At 34.0% G+C, this 26,017-nt stretch overlaps 2 protein-coding genes across 5 annotated transcripts in view; one reads left to right on the top strand and one right to left on the bottom strand.

Moving 5' to 3' along the window:
- The window catches only part of Wdr24 (WD repeat domain 24), a 37,329-nt gene extending 35,360 nt beyond the window's left edge, over positions 1-1,969 (top strand). For all 3 annotated transcript variants that reach the window (XM_088269198.1, XM_088269200.1, XM_088269199.1), the window contains one exon: positions 130-1,969. In XM_088269198.1, coding sequence (XP_088125324.1) covers positions 130-258 — 129 coding nt within the window. In that variant the 3' untranslated portion in view covers positions 259-1,969. The remainder of the gene's footprint in view (positions 1-129) is intronic.
- Positions 1,970-4,860: 2,891 nt separating this feature from the next.
- On the bottom strand, positions 4,861-25,203 carry Rala (Ras-like protein A). 2 transcript variants are annotated; one of them, XM_088269202.1, is made up of 5 exons: positions 25,131-25,203; positions 19,733-19,921; positions 14,542-14,702; positions 13,111-13,285; positions 4,861-7,724 (listed from the first exon to the last, which is right to left on the bottom strand). In XM_088269202.1, the coding sequence occupies exons 2-5, from the start codon at positions 19,886-19,888 to the stop codon at positions 7,611-7,613; spliced, it is 606 nt and encodes a 201-aa protein (XP_088125328.1). In that variant the 5' UTR covers positions 19,889-19,921; positions 25,131-25,203; the 3' UTR covers positions 4,861-7,610. The 2 variants fall into 2 exon arrangements, with proteins under 2 accessions (XP_088125328.1, XP_088125327.1); XM_088269201.1 differs by having other exon boundaries at positions 4,861-5,980.
- Between the last annotated feature and the right edge of the window lie 814 nt (positions 25,204-26,017).

The raw sequence follows: 26,017 nt of genomic DNA, 5'->3' as shown, positions 1-26,017 counted from the left end.
AAGGTCTTAACTATATGTACACAATCAACAAATCCCATACCCAGTGGTCCGCAGTCGTAAAAAATCCCCGTCCGAAATATGTTAAGACAATCCGTTTGACAAATTTTTGAACTTTATTGAATATTGCAGGTTGTGAAAGGCTTGTACGCGTGGTGCCAGGGCTGCTCCCACGGCGGCCACCTGCTGCACATGCAGAACTGGATGGCCAAGCACGAGCACTGTCCCTCGGGCTGCGGGCACATGTGCCAGTACAGCTGATCGCCACCCCACTCCCCCCGCCGTGAAGATCCGCCAGACAGAATTACGCCATTCATCCCATGATTTGTGCACTCCGCAATGTTAAGGAATTATATGTAAACATCTCTATTTTTTTTTGTAGTTGAAATCAATATCAAATATCCAACACATTGGCTGCTGGTAATGCCAATTGAGGCCTTACAAAAAATTATTAAATTTATCCAAACTTGAAAATTTTAAACTTACCTTTGAAATATCATTTTCTTTCTGGCTTTTACTGTATGGATAAAAGTCTTATAAAGCGTAAGTCTTTAGTACAGAGGAAAGTGATGTTTGCCGTTAAATTGTGATTCATTCAAGTTATATAATTAATTACATTTTTTTTATTACAACTAAATACTCGCTTCTAAACAAATGTAGTCTTCTAATGTTGGCTGCATTTTTTATATTGATAATTTTTCCCTCCAATATTGATCATAAATATATGTGTATATATTTTTAAAAGTAAATAAATGGATGATCATACTTTTACCAAAACAACGAGGGTTATTTTGACAGATAAATGTAAAGTGACTATAGACAATGGACATATTTTATTAGTAGGTACTGACAAGTGTTTTTTTTTTGTTGAGTATAGTTATTTTTGTAAGTAAGGAGTTCCATTTTCAAATGGAATGCAATGAAAAAACAAATCCAAATAGACAACACAAAAATGTCTGTGAATGACAGCAGTGGGGGGATCTCTTTCTATGTCCAGCTGTTCCCGTTTCTTTCTAGCACATATATATGCCATTTTTCACTCCATCCAGTTGGCAATTTCAAATCAAATTTGCTGTTGTTCTCGCCATAACTTAAAATTTTCTCTCTCCTTTTCAAATAACAAAGGACTTTGTGGTGTCGGAATGCCAAAAAATAATATGGAAATATGACCTTCAAAGTTCTTTGCATAGCTACCATATTCCCATACAGTTTTATGCAAATAGAAAACATATTAGATACTGTGATATCAGGGATGATAAAACATACATTAAATAAAAAGTTTGGTTATGCTGCTTTTAGCATTTGTTACTTTAAAAATGTTGATGTAAGTATCAAATATGAATTTATCTTCAATTGAAGGATATTGCATTTATGCTGAGGGCGAATCCACTGAAAATTCTGGCCATGATTCACAAAATGCAATTATTTCAATCTAAGAATATCATAAGGCATTTTTACGCAGTGTCTGCCTCCACAGTGTAGTGGTTAGCGTGTTAACCTTGGCTTCGGGAATGGGTAGTTATCTCGTAATATAAAAAATAAACCCGCTCACATGCAGAAATGAAATGCAGGCAATGAATTTCCAATGTTGGCGGCTAACCAGTTAAATGATAAGCGGTGTAACATAAACTGTACCTAGAATAAAACAGATGGCATATGGCGAGTTTTATCTTTACCAATGATATTGTTATGAAATTATCCCAATTTGAAAGATTTAATCATAATAAGCAAACGAAGATTCTCAAATATAGAATTATAAGTCTTAAAACAAATGCGGTCTCTTGGCATTATCAGACCTAACATAAAAGGCTGGGCTGTGGTCCGGTGGTTAGCGTTGCGGACTCTTAAATCAAGAGTTCCTGGGTTCGAACCCACTCTACATCAAATTGAAACCTATTTTTAAAAATGAGCCGCTTAGGGTCACAGAAATAGTATGAAATTTAAAGTTTTTTCGTGAATAATAAAAAAAAAATTACTGACAAACATGCAATATTTTTTTTAGGTCTTTGATACAAGATGGCATAGATATGAGAAAATTAAAAATTAAACACTTTATAAAATATTGTAATAAGTTTTTAATAAACTGCTTTATTTGTGGATATACCAAATCTTGTACGTACTAGCCAATATGATGACAGTTGTGTATGGTTTATAAAATTATTTTATTTTAAAATAACCATATTAGTTGGGGACTGCGTGTCAACACATTACCTAGTCTTATCTCTCTTGATATGCACAGCTATTTTAGAAATAGTAATACATAATGACGGTCTATAAAATTGTATATTTTACATATGACCAGATTTATTTTAGCCTTATCAAAGATGAAATGGATTTCAGAGAGATAAAGTTCCTATTTGTATATTTTAAAGATAACCATCAGTTTTTCATCCTGTAAATAAATTTTCTATGCGTTGTATTTTTTACATTACATTTTGACTTTTCAAATATTCACGCAATCGATTTTAAGACTTGATGAATATAGGAATAACCTCCATGAATTCTGTTTGCATATCGCTCACTCCTTTCAAGAACGTCATAAATAAAAAATTGTCAATTTTCAGTCGTGCATGTTTTCGGAATGCCCAGAAAATGTACTATATCCCAGCAAAAGCGGCATATTTTTAACTTAATATTTACCCGCTACAGGGCAGAAAGTGATGTTTTTGCATTTTGAAGAAAATGTATTGTTTAATTAATTTTTTAAATAAACTAAATATTTTTCAAATGGAGAAAAAACCTTCAGGTTTTACCTCAAAAGATCTGTTGCGCAGTAAAAAGTTTAATAAGTGGCTTGATATTTATTTTTAATACATTGCATTATATCTTTAAACTTTCAAAACGTTATCCTGAAAAATCAAGTGTTTTGATTTATGACGTTCTTGAAAGGAGTGAGCGATATATGGGGTGCCAGTATGGTGTCACATAGGACTTTATGCGTCTGATGTATCACGTATTTACAATAAAAGCTCGTCAATTCAAATGATAATTGGAATTTTGGTCTTGAATTACTCTTTTTGTCTCCGTGGTGATTTTTTAATATAGAATATCAGATTATTTTTAAAAAAATACTGTCCATAATTAAAAAATAAATTTATGTTAATATTTTTTATTTCAACTTATCATCTCAATTTTTTTATTTATTTGCTAATGCAATTTCAAATTAAAGAGCTTTTACCGAAAATGCGATAAAATTAAATCTTTCGAAATTGATTTTTTTTAAATAAAGGGGGAATGCAACATGAATTGGTAAATAATAATAATAATAATAATAAAACCCTTATCCGCACCCCATTGGTGCATAGGGCACTGCTTCATATAAACGCAGTGTCATTTTGATCGTTAACACATGAAGGAAAGGTGATCAGCCCTCCGCTTCAGGTACCGGTCCAGGGTAATATTGAATAAATGATTCGGTGAAAAATTCGCTTATATTTATTTGACCCCCCCTGGGAATCGAACCCGGGACCTCCGGAACGGTAGCCGAGCGTGCGGACCATTACACTACGGAGGCGGACAGAGATAAAGAGATGGTAAATAAATAAAACAATATATATTTTTTTTACATAAAATGTTTATTTATGACTATTTGTAAATATCCGTATTTTATGCTTATAAATGTAACAAAATAATATACAAAAATTCAAACCTTACATTAAGAATGCGTGCTTTTTGGTGAATGTAATAATATATATATTGCCCAATTTGATATAGTTTTTTAGTTATAATTGTTGCAACTGAACGTTTACGCTCAATAAATATTGTGATATTTAAGGCAAAATAAAACAGTGCCATTTTAATTAATAAGTTTTTGTCAAATATTTTTATTAGTTACCGTGTTTCTGTTTGTTGATAAAAATGAATTATACAGAACATTGACTCATTTATGAGTTAAGTTTTAGTTTTTAGAAAATGCTTTGATCTTTATAAAATAATAAAAAGTCACTATCATTTAAAATTGCACCGCCTAAAATGTTTTATAAAATTAAAAAGATGTTACGTATTTTGAATTATATCGCTATTTTATCTCTTATTTAGTAATAATAATAATCAGTGCAGTGTAAAAACTAAAGTTGTTTGTCTCACACATTCAACATAATTGAATCTGACGCATTTTGTATTAACCTGTTCACAATTGTACCAAATAAAAAAAAAACATTCCAAAAATTACAGAATCTTTGATTCAAACCATTCCATATATTATATCAATTTTCCGTTTGATGAGTTGTCGGTAATTCTATTATTTATAAGCTAATATCTTAAAATAGTGGTCTTTCAAAAATATACTTTAGTAAGATCGAACAATAGTTGCATATTTAAACCCCAAAAAGTACTTAATGCATCTGAAATAGTCAACTGGTACGATAAAAATAAACTCATCAGATGGAAGGTTTGGAGAAAATATTTCTCCAACAAAATTGCTCTTTACATAAGTCATCACCGCAGAGTGAAGAGTAATTATCATTCAAATTGGTATCTCAACATAAATGAAGAGGTCTCGGAACTGGGAGTGTGGAAGTCTGGGTATTTACAGGACATATGACCTGTCATTAAATGTTTTTTATACACTGTAACATTCACTATTCTGGCTGTGATTGAAAACCATGCTACTCATATTTCGAGTAACCGTTTTACGCTTTATGGTAGCGAGTTTAGTGATTTGTATACCTGACACAATTTGAAAATATTATATTTCATTTATTTATACTTATATTATATATATTTTTTATTCTTCCATATTCCCATCTTAATAACATATCTCCATCTGTGTTGAGATATCATTAAAAATCTCACTACCCACAAGAATTAACATATGTGTGGGATAAATTACAGCATTTGTAAACAAAAAAAATTGACACAACATTCCTAAAGAAAAATTTATTTTTAAAGTGTTTTTAAAGTGTTTTTAAAGCAAGAGATGCTATGCTGTTTGACCCGATCAAAACTATATTAGTCACTTTTTGTTCTATAATGACTTAATGATCAACAACTTGTTGAAATGAAAGCTTTAAAAAAATGGTTATTATATGTACTATTAAAACCTATCAGCATATCATTTCACGAATTTGGACATGTTTCTTTCTGCCTTACATCTGAGATAATGGGAGTAGCGTAATATTTAATTATATTTAGGCACACAATACGATCAATATGGTAATAAAATATGGTAAAATATGTTCATATTGCATACATAAATGTCACAAGCATTAAACACATTATCAATTTAGTTGGTGTTGCCGTGCGCACAAAAAAGCGTCAGTGAAGAGAATTGATAAAAATTCAGTCAAAATATTTGTTGAATCTAAAAACCTTTTTTCCACAAATTAATTTCGGGACAGTATTGAACACCCTCTTTATTATATTGTAAATATTTATCGGTTGTTTGTCGGTGATGTCCCATTCAAAAGCGGCCTGTATAATAAAAATTTCATTTCGTGCAATCGTGAATACAAAGCTTTAATAATAAATACAATGATGCGATATAGAAGTCACAAACAATAAACGACAAATACAAAACTAATTTACAAATGGGGATAGCATTTTTGGATACGTCCTATTAATCGACAAGTATTATAGGGTGAATCGGGCGACGCGGGTAAATATACCCGCCGCAGTAGCACGTTCCTTTTCACGCTTGACACTTGAGAGATTTGGTACGAGAACAAACTTACGCAACAGTCCCGATAATTGACCGATAAGGATATCACACTGAGGTCGGTTAGGAAGTAGGCGAGATCGAAGTGAAGATAGAATGGCAAGAACATTAGCAGCCGTGGAATAGCGGAGTGTCCGTACTCGTGTAGGAACTCTGTGAGGAAACGAGGCCCGGCCTACGACTCTACCGAGTCCCGAGCGGTAAGAGTCGGGTTCACATCAAGGCACAGCACTTGGCAATGTGTTTCTTTTTCTGTCCCGCCGGAGTCTTCCCATTGCTCATGGCCGACTTGCGACTCGAGACTTCTTTGATGAGCATGTGAAAGATCTAATTTTGCAAAGAGAAAATAATAAAATGTAACAAAAAATGCACAAACCGGAGTTCTTTTAATTTTTTACAAAGCCATCGCGATTACTTAGCGTTAACGCCAAACACAACTCGAAGCGAGTCGAGCTTTTGGCATAAAAACTTAAGAGAACTCCCGGTAGAATCTGCCATTGCAATACAAAAGATAATATATATATATGTCATTTGTAAAAATATGTCTTACACGAGGAAATGAAAAATCCAACTACAATCTGTCATTAACAATATAATACCTGAAAATATTAACCTAACAATCTGGGATGCTGAATATTGTGATCATTTGATGGAATATATTACAGGAATGAAATGGGATACCTAAATAAATAATAAAAATAGATCTGAAAACTTTACAGTGCGAATGTAGCTATATAAATGCTGAATAAAATCCGTTATCAAACTGTAGCCATATATTACATTATAAAAAACATATCCAAAATAATTGAGCTTCGCAGGCACATTTATTACAATAATCGGAGTTCAAATATCAATTAAAAAATAAAACTATAGTTAAAACTTAATCCATTCATGGATATCTATAGACAGTAATGAGATTCCTGACCTAACGCATATTCTAAGAAATAAATATAAATAAAACTAAGTGAGATTTCACGGGAATACTTATTATATGGGAATAAAATAAAAAAATGTTGCTGTGAGGCGTTACGATAAATGCAAATAATGTGCGTAGAACAATACAGAGCACACGTGACAAAACAGATCATCAACTTTCTGTAAGCATTGTGTATAAATACATTATTCCAAAATGTACCTTTTCAGAAGCGAGTCCAAACGTGTTGATTTCTAATTTTAGTGGTTTGTTAAATGAATCTAGAAAGGTGATTAATGTTCATGCTTTCTGTCGTCACAATGTATATACAGTTTCCTATTAGTAAGTTATTTCTCGTGTTGATTTGTTAGCTTTCGGAGGTACTCCGTACTTACGCAGTGCCATATGTTATTATCTACCCATGTTATGTATATTGACAACCAACGTGCTATTTACATAGCGGAAAAGTGAATTTGCGGAGTGTTACAAACCTTTCCAATATGGAAATACTTAAATTACGCTATTTTAACAGTATGTCAAATTTAAATCAGTTTAAAATATTTTTTAACAAAAATTGGAGAACTTAATAAATAATTAAATTTGATTAACAATGATAAATTTTAATAAATACAAATTTGCCACAGCGTCAAATCGGGGGATGCAGTTAAAATAATTTTAAGTGCGACAAAATTAGCGACAAAGCACCACTTGCGAAATACCAAGAAATACAAACATTCCTAACCGGACATATACACAGACAGCGGTGTCTCGCGACACATCGGCGAGAGAATTGTCTACTCGGGAACCGTCGGCTCGCGTCTGGCGGGCGCTCGGAGAGCTCAAACTCGGAATGTGAGTGCGAAACCGCAAACGGTTCCTTCTCCCGGAGAGAATTCTCTCGCGCGCTCGCGACACCGAACAAAACAGAAACAAATAAATCATACAAATACGGAGAGAACACAGGAGACTCGCGGTCGTATTCCGAGACGGAGGATTAGGGGGTAACCTAGCCGCCGAGTCCGCAGTCTGTCGGCGGGGGGGCCCCTAAAGCAGGATGCATTTCATTTTCTTCCTTTTCCCTTTGTCTTTGGCGCGCCCGTTGCTGGTCTTGTCCTCGGACTTGCGCGACCTGATCTCGCGCATCAGGTCAAAGAACACCTGCGGGATGGGACGACACGTTCACGCAAAGTCACAATTACACAACACAACTAAATGTACAGCCTACGACTCACACCGCGCCTTGCGCCGCCTGGAACCCAACCGGCCAGCCGCCTCTGCCGGTTCCCAAACCGCGGAAGACTCGATGTGGCGCCCACTCAACCGGCCGTCTTTAAAGCAAGAATCAATTCACACTCGTATCTGGCGCCCCCAACTCCCTCGGCGGATTGCGCCAACCTTCGGTTATTTACATTCAGGATTTACAAGCGGCAGTCGGGTCTAGCACCTAGCGTCTAGCGGCACTGCACTCACACTTGGAAAGCACATCAAGTAGCCATGTTTTACTGGTTAGGAACCATAGTAGTAGTACTGTATGATAAATTGATTTCTGCTTTGTTATTTATAAGTAGTACCCTACCAAGAGGAAACAGATTGGTGTAGATATATAAATTATAATGTGCGGGTATTTCACCGCAATAACAAAATACACAAACATCCTCCACGCATAATAATAAATAAGCAAAATAAAACGTTACAAAAGCCACCAAATATAACATGAATATAATAATAATAATTAGATCAAGTGAGATAACTCCCAATACACAACTCCGTCACCAAAGAAAATATAAAGCGAGAATAAACATACATAAAATAGTCATTATATTCTTACTTGAGAAAATACAAATAAGACAGTATTAATACATAAACAGAAGCGATATAATAAAATAAATGTAGATTAATAATCGATACTTTAGGAAAAAATCTGCTACGTATATGAAAACTAACGACCATAACGAAACCAATTATTTTCAATCTTATCAAAACTTATAATATGACTGGGCTATGAGAAATCTAATGAAATATGTACTGTGCAAAAAATAAAAAAGTCCTATCTGTAAGTTATATCATTTTTCAATAAGCATACAATCTTAATCATTAATATTCATACTATGTAACATAACATAACTAAAGAAATTGAGATTTAAAAAAAATATTAAAAAAATAATATAAGTATTTTTTAAATGAAATAAAGGTGCAATAAGTAATATTTTTTTTATCTTGAATTGATTTTTAAACAAGGAAAAACTTATAAACTATATTCTTTTGTTTAAGTATACTTTTTTATATTTCTTTTACACAGTATAGCGTGGAATGTGTCCACCATGTAAATGGGGAGTTCAGTGTATACAATATTTGTATTAAAACGTTGTGTAGTCTAAATTAAAACGTTGAATCTACAAAATGCTCATATGCGGCAATTCAATGAGTAAAAAGATTTGCACAATGTAAAAAACGCGTGCAAACCGAGTATTTTGTGCATATGTTTAAAACATGCTTAGAAAAATAGAAAAATATACTCACTACTTATAAAGCAAGTTTGGTTTATGAAATTTTGCACTTAAATATGTGTATGTATATAGGTTTTTTCAACATAGTTCAATATTGCCCTCACAAGGCTAACAATAAATGCAATATAATCATAAATTCATGTTTTGAATTAAATTCATAATAATACATTCTCCAAAAGATAATTGTCGCGGGTAGTAACATAAATTACAACTGCTGTTATTTTTTCTAGTTGAAAATTAAAAATGGCACCTCCATGGCATCCCGAGAGGATATTTTGGAGGAGAGTTTTGCATCTACGTCTGACAATTTGATTTGTACATACATTTCCAATATCTTGATAAATAATAAAATAGCTACACTGACTTAAATATAAATTATAATGCTCTTTATAAATTACAATATGAATACTGATTATTTGGCAATATTAAGTTACCGTAGAACGGGGCTACTTGAACTTTGATATGCAACACCAAGCAATTTCAGCAAAACTTCAAATATTTGGCAATCAAACATTTCAATAAACTCCCTAAAGAAATAAAAAAAATAGATGATATAAAAATCCTCAAGAAAAAAATTAAAGCTATTATATATATTATATAAAAAAAAAAAACTATTATATCTTTTATTATATAACATTAAACCACGAGTGTAAGTCCCTTTCCAAGCACAAGAGCACAGACTCTTTTATGGAGAGGCACAGCGAATCGAAATATAAAAGTTCTACATATGTATAAATGATTCAAATGTTATTATGTTATAAATAAAAATGTAAATATATTAAATGAATAAAAAAAAAACTTGAGCCCAGAACAAAAAAAAATATTTGGATCTGTATTTAGTCTACAATAATGAACGGGTCGACATGATTCATTGTTTCCCTGGCAGGTGACACTTATTGTCACAATACGTTCATTATTGTAGACCAAATACAGATTTAAGTTTTTCTTTTGTACTGGGCTCAAAAGCAACACATCAAAGTTCAAGTAGCCTTGTTCTACGGTAAATTGATTGTTCTGGGATGTATTGTGATATGTGCGTTGCAAATGTCTCAACACATAGTAAAAAATAAAATGACTACACTCACTTAAATATAAATTATAATGCTATATATCAATTATAATATGATTAGTGATTTTGAAATATTAACCTTTAGCCGCCCAGTGGTCCTTTACGGGACCGCAGATTTGCGTCGTTCAATGCCCACCGGACCCATACAGGACCGGTGATTGTGATACATTTCGCTATAGGATTATACTGATTTATGACGATAGTATTCAAAATATGAATATTAGCTTATGCAAATAATGTCTTTGAGATGCCAATCCATCATTTTATTTTTGGTTGGGATAAATATTTTAGTCATGATGTGTAATATTAGTGTTTATACCTGCATTACAAGCTGCGTTGTGCGGAGATGCGCTGATTAGGCAGACCATAATAAAACAAAGCAGCAGCATTATTACGGTAAATTATGAACAATCTTTTATTTTGATAATGCTTTTTATTTTACCTAAATAGGACGACTAATTTTGAAGATAGAATTATTTTTATAACAGCTACGCGTAGGTAGCGAGTCATGCGAATATTTCACAAAAATGCTCGGGCAGGGCGCTACCCTTATTGCATCCAGCGCATGAGCGTCTAAAGGTTAAGTTACATTATTCATTTCGGATGATCTTAGTTTGTACGTTTCCAATAACTCGATAAATAATAAAATGGCTAGACTAACTTACATATAAATTATAATATGATTAGTGATTATTTGGCAATATTAAGTTACATTATTGGTTCTGGAATATATGTTGTGTTATTTAGGGTAAATTTTGATTAGAACACTGCCATTATAACCTAGATGTAGCAAAGTTAGGTCTGAATTTGTAGAGTTACCGAGGGAGGCTGTGTAGTTTGTGCCGGAAAGAGTTAGTCACGGTTAATAAGAGATAAAGTGCATCACGTGTCACGTACAAACACAATGCTATGCGTTGAAACATGATCACATACAGAAATGCTTGCGAGAAAGCTCGACTCTTACTAAAGGAAATAAAGCTAAAAAGAGTGAATGTTCCATTAACGGAATATTTTGATTAAACAAATTGTTATAATTGCAATGTATGAACTGATTTGAAAATCATTATAAAATTAAAATAAAATAAATATAAAGAATTAATATATACTCAATGTATTATTAATATAAATCAAAGCATGATTTATGATCCCACGGAATTCATTTATTTTTTGCGACAGCTGTTTGCGAGGTAGTTGAAGATTTTACAGACAGTTTGCGTTTGGCAGCTTACAAACTTAGAAATGTGATAGCGCCCTTTCAAGGCAAAATAGTTGTCATAAAAATAAATCAATTTGGTAGAATCTAGATCAAGCGCAGGTCTGATTATTTTGACTTTATATAGTCAACGATCAAGTTAACACCGCATCTATTTGATGCAGTACCCTATGCACCATTTGGGTGCAAATGGGGGTCGAAGAGAAGGATCATAAATAAATATAAAAAGTTGAGATGTCAAAAAATTAATACAAAGTTACTTTATATTTAATTGTCTGCAATTTTCTCATTTTAAATTAATGTAGAAATTTAACCACTTTTAGAAAATATATTATAAAAATTATCAATAAAAATATTTAAAAATACAGATTGTTAGCTTACTTCATCCTTGCTTATATTACATTACGGAACAGAGTAAAAAAACATCTAATTTAACCATCAAGCGGAATTTACCATTACAAAAAATACACTTTTTTTATATTCCATCTTGAATATAGAACTCACCAAAATATATTTTTTTAATTGATAAATTCTACTTGACGATTGCTTTAAAATATTTTTTCTTTCTTATGTAACGTAAAGCGAGCCCTGTGCGGAGGCCAACTTTACGGATCAAGCCGACGGTATGTTCATGTAAATTACAGGCGGGGGTAAGTGCAAGTTGTCAGAAGTGCATTAGAATACATTACTACTGTACTAAAGTATTGAAGCCGAGAATCTGGCTGCAAGGGAGAGCGATTGTACGCAGCCGACACAGCGTGTCATAAACCTCACGCGACACCGGAATGTTGTTCAATTTATCAACAAAACCCTTCCATAAACATCTGCCCACCCTGTATAGTGTATAGGTAATAGATTTGATTCATCTATTGATATTAGCACATCTTATGCAGGAGGCGAGTTTTAAAGTCCTCAGTCCGCCTATCACCATTTGCGGGAGACATTTAAGGTTTATTTATAGTGATATCTGTGATTTTGTAAAAGCTTTATCATAATACTATAACTCGGGACTGTCTCACTAATACTACTGTTAACACTCTTTAGTGAATTTTTTTTTTTAAATAAAAAGAGAAATATTTATGTTTGTATTATTTATAAAAATACTTCAATTTCTAGGAGCCTAAAGGTGGAGACTGACCGGAGCATTTCGTCGTAACATCGCTCGCAGCAAGCATCACCGAGCAACCGAAACTATGGATGGAGCGCTCGGCTCGCTGTACTGACTGCCTGAATGCTCGCATCGTAACGTGTTATGTTACAAAGAAATGCTCTAGTTAGTCTCTACCTTAAGAGGGTCATTATTATAAATAGGTATCAAATTATGGTAGAGTGGGTTCGAACCCAGAAAATTAATAATATTTCATCAGTTTTGAAAGAGAAGCGGTCAGCTTCGAAACCGGTAGACATTAAAATTAAGTTATAATAAAATATTTATATTGATTTTAAAACGAAGTTACGTTTTAATTCTGTCGGGTTGTGGTCCCGTGGTTAGTGTTGCGGACTTTTAAGTCAGAGTTTCTCAGTTCGAATCCACTCTACCACAATTTCATACCTATTTCTAATAATGAGCCGCTTAGGCTCGCAGAAATAGTATGAAATTGAAATATTTGTGTAAATAATAACACAATTTCTTTGAAATAAATTATAAATAAAAATTTAGAGTGAATAGATTGAATGGAATGGAAGTCTGGAGTTGGATCACGCGAGGTTGATGGCGCGGCGTGTGCGGATGACGCGGAGTGGAGCGGGACTCACCTTGTCCACGTTGTCGCGCGTCTTGGCGGAGGTCTCCACGTAGGGCACGCCCCACTGCTGCGCGCGCCCCTGGCACTCGGCCAGCGGCACCTTGCGCTTCTCGTTCAGGTCCGACTTGTTCCCCACCAGCAGGAATGGGATGTTCTCGTCGTTCTTCACGCGCAGTATCTGCTCCCTAACCAAATTAACCACTTGTTAGGTAATACAATATCCAAAATAAAACAAGGTTTGCTGGATTGAATTCTACATTTATTTATGTATATGTTAATACGTGATGCGTTCCGTCTTCTTAGGACATTATCAAACACATTTTTTATTTGTTGCCGACGGATGTTAGAGGCCAAAATAAAATATGGAACAAAGGCAGAAGGAATGGGTAAATGATCAAGAGTTAATTTTATGAAAATTGTAAAATGTTTATATTCTTAATTTTTTTCTCTTTTTTGTGTCTATATTAGTAAATTTAAAATAAAATAATAGTAAAATTGAAAAAATTCAAAAAATAAATTCAAAAAATAAAAAAAAACATGCCTTTGTGTGTTGAGTGTTTGATAATGTCCTAAGAGGAAACGCGTCACGTATTAACATATACATAAATAAATGTAGAATTCAATCCAGCAAACCTTGTTTTATTTTGGATATATGTATTACCCAACAATTCAATATGGAATTCTACCAACTATCTGCAGTTACAATAAATAAACTAACCACTCTCTAAGAAATCTATTCTTTTTTGTGTTCCAACCCTTATCTGCACCCAATAGCACTGCTATAGAAGCAGTGTTACCTTGATCGCTAAATACGCCAAAGTGATCAGCCTAGGTCAGCCGCTTCAGGTCATATCAAATATTTATTTCTCACTAATCACTAATATCCAGGGTCATATCATATAAATATTAGACTAAAAAATCACCGCCTCCGTAGTGTAATGGTCAGCAGGCTACCATACTGGAGGTCCCGGGTTCGATTCCCAGGGGGAGGTCAAATAAATATTAGTGATATTTTCACTGTAATATTTATTCAATATAATCCTGGACTGGTACCTGAAGCGGAGGGCTGATCAGCTTTCCTTCATGTGTTAATGATCAAGATAACACTGCGTTTATATGATGCAGTGCCCTATGCACCATAGAGTGCGGATAAGGGTTTGAATGAATGAAAAAATCACTAATATTTATTTTGACCTTGGGAATAGAACCCGGGACCTCCAGCATGGTAGCCATGATAAAGGACACCCAGGCCTGCTTCTTACGATTGCGGAAGGCATGCGCGAAGGCTCAAACTACAGAAGACGACTCCGCTAAGCGGGAAAGCTTAAACTACATGGACCAAATTTTCTCCAATTTCCAAATCATCATCAATCAAAGAAGGCGCATGATTTTAGAAAATGGAGAGTTTCCATCCAAAAATTCATCAAGGTAACATATGAACCTGAATTCCTGCGTCGCTTGGAAGCTGTCGTCTTCCGTGATGGAGAAGACGCAGAGGAAACCTTCTCCGCTGCGGAAGTAATTATCTCGTATGGCCGCATAGTCCTCCTGCCCCGCCGTGTCCAGGATGTCTATCTGAACCTCTTCCCCGTCCAGCACCACCTAGAAAAAGAAGAAGAAAAAAAATCATTAAAAAACTTGTCAAACGCAGTTAATATTCTATCTATTTTTTGACATCTCATCAAAGATGAAGAAGAATATGGAGGTCTGGGCATTTACGGGGCTGACGACCGTCATAGGCTGGTTTAAGTGATCACTTTACACACGTGTAACATTCACCAATTCTACCCATTATTGACAACCACAATACTCAAATTCTTGGAAGTTCTATATATATGAACCAACTTTGAAACATTATTCTTGAAGCACTAGAACTTCACTAGAGACATCTATTGGTGAGATGAAAAGAAGCTTCTTAGTAAGCAGATTTATTAGTATGTGAGGTCCGAATCCTGGATTATAATAACACACATGAGAAACGCCAGAAAATATCATTTTCACGTAATCCAGATTTTGTGAAAATTATTTTTTTATATTAAGTATTTAGACACACTCAAAATGTTGTAAATATTTTATTTGCCTAGACTTTCATATGCTTATCCGCTTGATACTTTTGAATGAGCAGTATTGGCGGAAGGTGCATGTGTCACATCGCGCCAACCTGAGCACTGCTTGCGTGTTCCCACTTGTTTGCATTACATAAGATGGACAACCCAACATGTGACAACTTGCCAGTTGTCACATGACCCTTTTATTCAAAATTCTTCGATAAATGATTTATTTTTACATTTTATTATGAAAATTGCTTTATTTTTTATATTACGTGAAGTTTTTTTTTTACATTTTTTATTGCTTCTGTTTGGTTTTTTATAAACTGAACAACCTTAAAATTATAGTAAACTCTTTAAATAAAAAATAAAATAATGCAATATTTTTACTTTTATTTTTGTGAAAAATACCTACCATTCTGGAGGTCCCGGGTTCGATTCCCAGGGGGGGTCAAATAAATATAAGTGATTTTTTCACTCTAATATTTACACAATATTACCCTGGACTGGTACCTAAAGCGGAGGGCTAATCACCTTTCCTTCGTGTGTTAACGATCAAGATAACACTGTGTTTATATAATGCAGTGCCCTATGCACCATTGGGGTGCGGATAAGGGTTTGAATTGAAATTTTGTGAAAAAAAAAAAACCAACATTGAGTGGTTCATTAACTTCATCTATACTGAGATAGTAATAAAATTTTGATAAATTATATACATAAACATTTTCAATTCATTGAAATATTTTATTACTTTGAAACATGAATGTATTTCTTGGATATGATAAGTCGTTAGCAGAGCAAATAGAAAGAGAAATATTATAGATGGGAAACATCCCCATATCTTATTTTACAATAAGATAAGATTGTCTTATGGTGACTCATAATCACAATACCATGTATAAAAAAATAAATGAAAAGAATTCAATTAACTTTACAAAATAAAACAACTTTGTTTTGACCAATTTTTATTGGTACACTTTATCCAACCGGTTTCGACAAGAACCTCGTCATCATCAGGGTTCATGTACTGAATTCTAAAACATTTAAATACTCATAGATAATTACTCTTCCCTTACCAAAAACATCCACGCACTCCGTAAACCGTATGAAAATACGATTTAAAAAATATGATTTAAAAACTCCTAAATGTTGTTTTTATTGTGCATTGCGCGTAGCGAAAACGTCAACTCTGAATGACTTTATTTTATAAAGTTTATAAAATGTGCCACAAAGTATCTGCGAAAAACATTCAAGAAAAAAATTCAATGATGTTGATATGTTGTGATGTTATGTGAATGTTGACAGCGCAAGTTTTAATTTTTTAAATTACCGATGCGCCTATTTGAAAATAATTTCTAGAAATCGCATTCCACCGCATGTGGCAAACTGTGCCAGTACACAATGACAGCAATCGAACACACATTCCATCACTTGACCTATCGACATTACCAACCTTACTGCACTCAATGCACTTGTACTGTCACATTCATTTAATTCTTTTAACACATTGACTGCCAAATTAGAAAAAAAAGATCCTTGGGGCCACAACTGTAAACAGACTGCGTAGTCTTCATTTCAACGCAATGCCAAGTATTAGTTTTCAGAGAAAAATCTGGACCAACTTCGGTAATTTGTCCAGAAGGCCATACAGAAAGTGCATACATTTACATTACATGCAAACGTGAAGCGTATCCAATTCATGATTATATTAAACGGACGCAACCTCATGATTAAACGCAATGTGAGTTAAATATAACTCACATGGCATTCAACAAGTTAATTAATTTAAAATAGAATAAGAAATAATGTTTAAATAGTATAAAAGAATCTGATAAGCTTTATTTAATTCCTTATCAGTAAATGCGGCAACAACAAAAAAAGTTGAATCACGAAAAGAATGTGGTTTTTAACCCATATTCATAATATAATATTTTTATCATTTACTTAATTTAGTTATAATAATAATAATAAAACCCTTATCCGCACCTCAAAGGTGCATAGGGCACTGCGTCATATAAACGCAGTGTTATCTTGATCGTTTACACATGAAGGAAAGGTGATCAGCCCTCCACTTCAGGTAAAAGTCCAGGGTAATATTGAATAAATATGACAGTGAAAAAAATTACTAATACTTATTTTACCCCCCTTGGGAATCGAACCCGGGACCTCCAGAACGGTAGCTGAGCATGCTGACCATTACACTAGGGAGGCGGACATTTAGTTAACATTACATTTATGTATATTACAAACAAATTGTAAACACATTGTTTGCAGAAAATGCTTAAAAGCGTCTTTTACATGCTGTTGGTAGAGACCAGAGATGCTTGTAAGCGTTTTATTTGCTTACTTTTGGTAGAGCGCAAGAGACGCCTGTAAACATTGTACAGATGGGAATCGGGTGTTGCGGTTACTTGTGATTAGTACACTGAGGTTCGGGCGGCAGACTGTCTGAGTATAATTAGGGTCGGGGCTGATGAAAAAACTGCCCGACAACAATGATTTTTTACCTGATTTACCTGTCATACAAGTAACTTTGTGTGCCCTTGGCGCAGAAATGCCCAGTGAGGATACATTTGTGAATTTAATAGCGTTTAAATTATTTGTCAATTTTTTTTAAATTTTCAGCAATGAACGAAATGAATTCAAACAAAATAAAGAGTGCCAAAACAATAAAATCTGTAAAATGTTTTTTTAAGTAACTCGTAATAAATTTCCATAACATCTGTCAATAAAATACGAAAACGATCAAATGATTCAATCATTCAACCTTGAATCAATCACGGGAACGTTCCAAATGGAAAAATCAAACAATTTGTTTCAATACTTTGAATGTAAAGAAGCCAAATGATGATTATCTATATAAATATAAATGTTTGTTTGTTCAATATCTTGAATTTCCTAAAATTATTGACTGATTGGTTTCAAATTGATTGTGTCGGGTTGTGGTCCCGTGGTTGGTGTCGCGGACTCTTAAGTCAAAGTACCCAATTTTATACCTATTTTCAAGAATAAGCCGCTTAGGCTCACAGAAATAATATGAAGTATTTTTGTAAATGATAAAATCTAAAAATTAAAATTTTGACACAATGTTGCTAAGATATGTATGTGTTTTTATATACCTGTGACAGATAAAAACGGTAGCACTGCCATTTGTTAAACGTAACAGCACTAACGTAAAACACACAATACTAAATATTTTGTATCGCGGATAATGTACTTGTCAACAGTTACTACTACTACTACCATCACGCCGTTTCTCCACAGGGGTAAGCAGAGAGGATAGAATGCCACACTCTTCTGTCCTGACATACACTCCTCGCCTCCTTCACATCCATACATCTAGTCATACATGCCCTCCGATCACGCAGACTTTTGACACTGCCAGATTTTAGGTTCTGATTGATCTGATCGTGGCAAGTCTTTTTCGGTCGTCCTCGTTCTGTTTTCCCTCTCACATTCCCCACATATATTTTCTTAGTCATTCTCTCGTCATCCATTTGCTCCACATGTTGCTCTCGGTCATACCACCGCAAAGAACTCTTCCTAATCTTTTCCATTATTCCTCGTTCAGCCTTACATTCCTTTCTTATATCTTCGTTTTTAATTCTGTCATACAATGATTTTCCACACATTCGTCTGAGGGAGCGCATTTCAACAGCGTTCACTCTGCTTTCATCCTTCCTTTGCCAGTTCCATGTTTCGCTTCCATACATTAGTATCGGTACTAGCACACCGTTGTGAATTTGCTAGCTCGCAATCACTCTGTTCAAAGCACCATTTATTCTATTCCCTGCATTCGCTCTTCTCTCAATATCCTTATCCACTTTTCCATCCCTTGTGACGTGCTTCCTAGATATAAAAATTCTTGCACCTGTTCTAGGGATTCATTGTGCACGATAATCTTGCATTCTGTCATATCTTTCTCTCTTTCAAACACCATGACCTTTGACTTACTTTCATTCATTGCCAGATCATTTTCCATACATACATCATACATTCTTGACACTATTAGTTGCAAATCCTCCGCGGTGCTCGCTAGCAGTACAGCGTCATCCGCATACAGCAAGCAACTAACAGTTATATTCATCATTTTCGCTCCGATTCCCATACTTTCAATCTCTTTCATACAATGGTCCATATACAGATTAAACAACCATGGTGACATTACACATCCCTGCTTTACAGTTACTAAAATATTGTATACCCAGAAGCATTGTGAATTATTTCAGAACATATTTGAAATGTTTGTTTTCTCTTTTCTTTCTTTTACATTCTCACAGTAACACGTGGCCGGATACAGCTAATAATATTTAGAATAAATACTGATCCATGTGATAAAATAGGTGGTCAAAATGTACAAGAGTCTGTGAGTTTTTATAATACAAGGTCTCTGTACCCCAACCTTATATTGGACTTTTCAACATGTGACGAAGAAGAATAGTTGAATATGAATGAATATTGTAAACAAAATAAAAGTCGATGAACTGCGTCTCTTTGTTCTTCTCGCATACATTTATGAATACAATTTCAATACGCAAATCCTTATAAAAAATACACAAATTTGGGATGAACAGCGAGTATTACCTTCTTCCGATAGCTGTCCGCCTTGGTGGGCTCGTAGTCCTCCACAAACTCGTCGTACATGAACTGCAGCGTGAGGGCGGACTTGCCCACGCCCCCGGAGCCGACCATGATGACCTTGTGCAGAGTGGGCTGCACAGCCCCCGGCTTCTTCGACATACTCGGCGCGGGGAAGGGCGCACCGGAACTAAACTGTGCACATAAAAAAACAACAGATTTTATATTTTTTAAAAATTGCCATATCGCTCACTCCTTTCAAAAACGTCATAAATCAAAAATTGTCAATTTTCAGTTTTGCATGTTTTCGGAATGCCCAAAAAATGTACTATATCCCAGCAAAAGAGGCATATTTTTAACTTAATATTTACCTTTTTTTTATGTATTAATTTTAAATCAAACACAGATTTTTTGAGTCTACTAAGTTGTATTTTATTAACAAAAACACATATTTTTTTTATGTGTTTTTGTTAATAAAATACAACTTAGTAGACTCAAAAAATCTGTGTTTGATTTAAAATTAATACATAAATTAAAATGGAGTTCTACAAATTAAGCGCCAAATCAATAAATAAATTAATATTTACCCACTACAGGGCAGGAAGGGTTGTTTTTGCATTTTGAAGAAAAGGTATTGTTCAATTATTTTTTTAAATTTACTAAATATTTTTCAAATGGAGAAAAAACCTTCAGGTTTTACCTAAAAAGATCTGTTGCACAGCTTCAATAAGTGCCTTGATATTTATTTTTTATACATTGTATTATATTTTTAAACTTTTAAAAACATTCTTCTAAAAAATCAAGTTCTTTGATTTATGAAGTTCCTGAAAGGAGTGAGCGATATCTCAAGCCATCTTGTACAGACATTTCTTGGTGGCCTGCATTTTATATTTTAAAAAAGCAATATCCATTTTCCGATTTTCATTTTATTAAATAAAAAAATTATTACAAGATATTAGTACGAAATTTTAATGATTATTAGTTAGAAGAATTGACGAAATTATAAATCATTAACATTAAGAAAGGTGTGTTGTGATGGTTTGGTCATGTGGAACAAATAAATGAAGAAAGAATGGTAAAACAAATATATGAACAGAATGTAGCACCTTATCTGAGTCACAATCAAAACACATTATTAAAACTTGAATTCCAATCATCTGTGTGATAAGATACCTTTATGGGGCACTTAAAGAAATGTAGATTGTGTAAAGCATTGTACAACAGGCAGACCATTAGTCAATCAACTGTATCTTCAAGTGTAGTATGACATATTACTAAAGCTCAAAAGATAAGATTAGAGGATAATCAAAAGCAAAGAAATTCCATATTTCAGGTATCCCTCACTCCTTTCAACAATGTCATATATCAAAAATCATCAATTTTCAATTGTGAATGTTTTCAGAATGCCCAGAAAATGTACTATATCCCAGCAAAAGCGGCATATTTTGAACTTAATATTTACCCGCTACAGGGCAGAAAGTGTAGTTTTGGCATTTTGAAGAAAAAGTATTGTTTAATTATTTTTTTTAAAACTAAATATTTTTCAAATGGAGAAAAAACATTCAGGTTTTACCTAAAAAGATCATTTACACAGTAAAAAGTTCAAAAAGTGGTTTGATATTTATTTTTAATACATTTTACTATATTTTTAAACTTTAAAAACGATCTCCTGAAAAATCAAGTTTTTAAATATTTGAAGTTGTTGAAAGGAGTGAGCAGTATGTATTATTCATGACTGGCCAATGTCAACACGACGGATTCTCCAGTTCTTTGGACACGTTGTGCGAGGCAATGAAACGACTAGCCTGGAACGACTGGTTGTGATTGGTAGCCTGGAGGGGAATAGAGGGAGAAGAAGATCCCCACACGATGGACCGATCAAGTTAAGGCAGCAGCAGCAAGCACCTCGTGGTTGGTGCGCTACGTGCAGCGCAGTCACGGGATAACTGGAGAAGAGTCATTGATACCGCAAGGGTCACTACCCTCAGTAATGAGGAACAAGATTGAGAAGAAGAATGAAATGTCTGAGACATTACTATTTATCATTAAAATCCTAAATGTCCATCAAACCTCCCCCTTAGTTTTTCCCTCTACCTCCTTCCTTAAACTCCCTTTTTTCTTTGCCCTCCTTATTATCATCTTTTGTAATTTATGTTTTTTTTTAATATTCAAGTACTTTCTACCTTCTGATTGCAAACAGCTATATATAGTATCAAACATTTTGATCAATATCACTAGTCTGTTTTTGGTTGCTTGGAAAATATTGCTTTTTAGCAATAAGCCCGCCAATGTACTTATTTATTTTCTGTACATGAAGTTTAAATAAATAAATAAATTATTCATTTTATAATTATAACATTGATCTGACCGTGCCAAGTATTTTTCTCTTGTCCTCATTCTGTTCTTCCACTCACATTCGTCACATATATTTTCTTGGTCATTCACTCCAAATGTCCATACCACCTTAAAGAACTTAAAGGTCTATATAATAGGGTATCATTATTTTCATTAATTGATTCGGCGGTCACTCTGTGGTAATTAATATCTATCCATTTTTAATTAAAATTTCAAATACGATGTATGAAAGTGATGTGGAATGTATCGAAACACGTCATGTTTTAGATTTTTTAAAAGTATTATTAAAAGTTCTATTGACCAAGTAAAATTTACATTAAAAATAAATTTAAAAAATATGATTTTGTACCATTTATTAAAATGGATTTTACCAATAAATTCTTACTATGAACATTTACAGAAAAAAGTTCATTATTTAACACATAGAGAAAGTTAAATATATATTATTTTCTGCTCAAGATTTTTTTAAATGTTTTTAATCTTATTATTCATGACTTAATTTGATAATTTGACAAGCATAATTTCAGCGGGAACTGGTGCTAATGCTTATGCAAGATAGTGAGCAATATCAAATAGAAATGCAATGAGGTGTCTCGCTAGCACTCGGTATTTGGCAACTAACTTATTCCAATCAAATTAGAAAAACTTAAACAAAAGGACAAACACGGTATTGCGCATTACTGGTTTACCAGTTAGTGAAATCAATTTTGTTTTCATAAAATTTGTAAAAAAAAAATTGAAACAATACTCCTCCTCAAACCCTCATCCGCACCCGATGGTGCATAGGGCACTGCATCACATAAACGCAGTGTTATCTTGATCATTAACACATGAAGGAAAGGTGATCAGCCCTCCACTTCAGGTACCAGTCCAGGGTAATATTGAATAAATATTAGAGTGAAACAAATCACTTATTTTCATTCGACCCCCCCCTGAGAATCGAACCCGGAACCTCTAGCACGGTAGCTAAACACGCTAACCATTACACCACGGAGGCGGACAATACTCAGTTTACCAAACAATACTCGGTTTATGTTTATTTTAGGATGTCATGAATTTGGAAAAACACTCCTAGTTCATTTAGCGACACATCTATCCGTACCACAATGGCAAAATGAGTTACTAAATTTAGATGAGGTAAGAGTGGTTATGAACAGCACCGCAAATGACAGTTGCCAAAGAAAAATTGTAAAAATAAAAAAATTAAAATAATTGAATATTCTTCCTTCGACACGGAACACATTAGCGTATTTTACATTGATTTCTATGGGGAACAAAATCACATAACGAATAAGATGCTGGAACGTATTATGCTCGTTATAAAAGGTTAAACTGTATGTTTATATTTACATCTTCTTAGGGTGTTTGTCCACTACGCGGGATTTCACCGTCCGGCAGTCCGGTTTTGAAAAATGAAAACGACTACGACAGTTTAGCGTGATCGAATTTATGCGCAACGTGTTTACGCACTGATCGAGAGCACCGATCCGAAGAAATATGGACAAAAGTACAAGCCAATCCAAGCCAATCATCGTTTTAAAACGCTAACTGACGTGCCGGACGGTAAAATTCCGTGTAATTCCGAATAGTAGACAAGCGCCTTTACAGGAAACTAAACATTCATTTTTAAATTCTTTCCGGCTATTTTCATTCTTCATACATTCAGACATCTCTTCATACATTTTCAAACCCTTATACATTATACAATTTTGCATCATCTCCCACTTTTTTATTTTTCCTTGTCATCTGCTCACAACGGTGGATAGGGCACTGCATCAGATGCGGTGTTAACTTGATTGTTCGTTATATAAAGGGATGGTGATTAGACCTGAGCTTCAGGTACTAATGGGTGTAACTACTACTGTCTACTAAATAAATATTAAGAGTGAAAAATTTATATTATGTAAAAAAAACTAAAATTATTTTTATCTCAAACCGGTGACCTCCAGTAAGGTACCCAATGCGCTAACTACTACACCATAAAGTGTTTGCAAATCCAAAAACCATAATTCATTAGAAAGAGGAGGATGAACATGGACCTACATTTGGTTTTCGACATCTGTATGGTGCATGGTAAAAACATAATTCCAATCCGAATGCTAAAATTATTTTAATTAAAAGTTACAATTTTGTAGTTCAGACCTTTTCCATAGAAGGTATCGATATGAAAGTTAACAAAGCTATTCAGTTTGAATTATAATTGAGGTGTTCTTCACATGCAAACTGTAAAGGGTTCCACCTACATTAACACATCATTTCTAAAAATAGTTCTAGTACATCCTTAATGGGGTGAATAGATAAGTTTATTTTAAATCTAAATGAGTTAGATGCGTTTCAGGAAATGAGATACCAAATTCCGAAGTCATGAATCAGATAACAGTATGAATAACAAATAATCACATCATCCTGCAAAAACAACTTTTCGGAAATTTTCAGAGCTGCAAAACTTGTGAACATTTCTAAAATAAAAAATAAAATAACCAAAACAAAACCGATCTCTAGAGACACGAAAAACAACTGTTTTATCATACGGGGCATCTTAGGCTTTATTTGAAAGTAAGATGATACAGATAAAGTTATTTAAATTTACGACTTTTATGAGATAAGAGTGGAAAATTGAGTTTTCTTACTTGAGACGAAATTAAATTTAAACCTCGACAGTCCCGCGCGAAAACTTGGCGGATATAGAACTGATAACTTGCGCAAATTTTTAACGTAAATAAAGAAATCACGATCTGATTATTATACTTAAAAAAAAACAACCAATATAGCACCTGGTGTTTAGGTTCGAGCCATTACACCCACGTCACGAGCGTCGTGAGAAAAAAAGCATTCGCATGTGAAAAGCAACGGGACGCGCAAGCTCTATTGTACTAAGAACAGAATGTTGAAGCGCTTCTTGTTATTTTAACAGCAATTAAGGCATGGGAAAAGGCGTTGCCAATCTAGTAAACAATAAAGTAATTGAACCAAGCCTGTCCAAAAATACACCAATATTTAAAATACACTTATAATGGATCGATATTGTTATTTAACGGGACATAATTACCTCTGGACAACACAAAGAACGCAGTTAATACGCACACACAGAATACTCGGCCGCAGAATAACTTTCGCCGATTAAATAGATTATTACTCAAAGTACCGTCATAAAACCGCTGTCAAAAGCGTACCCCGCACGCCATCTAGCGCCATTTATCAATATTTAATTCCAAAGACAAAAATAAAACACCTTTTCTATGCCTCTCCCCCTACCGACCCAATGGCAACACACATTTGTGCCTTCTATATAATTTTTTACAGCTTCTATACACATGCATATGTTTTCATGAATGTATATGACGAGCCATCTGGTTTTTCATATTCATTGCACTATAAATCTATCTTCTTCTTTGCGTGTTGTGTCAAGTCCTCCCGACGTTGACTATCACTTGTGAGAATGTATCCCTATTTCGGGCAGTTCAAAACAGTTCCTCAACGCTCCGTACTCCTGTCTACTTGTATATATTATGGAGCCAGAATATCCACATTCTTCCGACATCTCTTGGGCCTCCATTTTATCGCTGCGGTAACTTGTACATAAGTGTCTTATTAGGGACATGTGCTCCTTTGAGCACATGTCCCTAATAAGACACTTTCTGGTTTTAATATTTAATATTAGTTATCTATTCGCTCTGGCTCTTTGGAGAACTCATGCTCTGCTGACCATATCCTTCAATAGTATCCGAAGCATTTTTCGATGCAACCACATCTCAAATTCTCCCAGTTGATTTACGTCCTATTCAAATGCAAATGTTTGTACAATACACAATTTTATATTTTTGAAAAAACAACTAAGTTTGATAATTTTTTAACGATCAGATGTTTGAAAACATTATGTTTTTCACTATTTGTGTTAAATATCACAAGCATTTAAATTAGATTCCGTTTTCTCCT

The sequence above is a fragment of the Brachycentrus maculatus genome, unplaced genomic scaffold (assembly GCF_059751285.1).
Source record: "Brachycentrus maculatus isolate JH-2025_06_01 unplaced genomic scaffold, ASM5975128v1 h1tg000340l, whole genome shotgun sequence".
Lineage (NCBI taxonomy): Eukaryota > Metazoa > Arthropoda > Insecta > Trichoptera > Brachycentridae > Brachycentrus > Brachycentrus maculatus.
The sequence above is the reverse complement of the archived record's forward strand: the minus strand, read 5'-3'. Positions and strand labels throughout refer to the sequence as shown.

Excerpts from the sequence above, each read along its gene's own strand:
- Rala (XM_088269202.1), bottom strand. The coding sequence starts at position 19,888 with ATGTCGAAGAAGCCGGGGGCTGTGCAGCCCACTCTGCACAAGGTCATC. Across the intron at positions 14,703-19,732 it reads CGGACAGCTATCGGAAGAAG|GTGGTGCTGGACGGGGAAGA; the intron begins GTAATACTCGCT and ends TTCTTTTTCTAG. Across the intron at positions 7,725-13,110 it reads CGCGCGACAACGTGGACAAG|GTGTTCTTTGACCTGATGCG; the intron begins GTGAGTCCCGCT and ends CCCATCCCGCAG.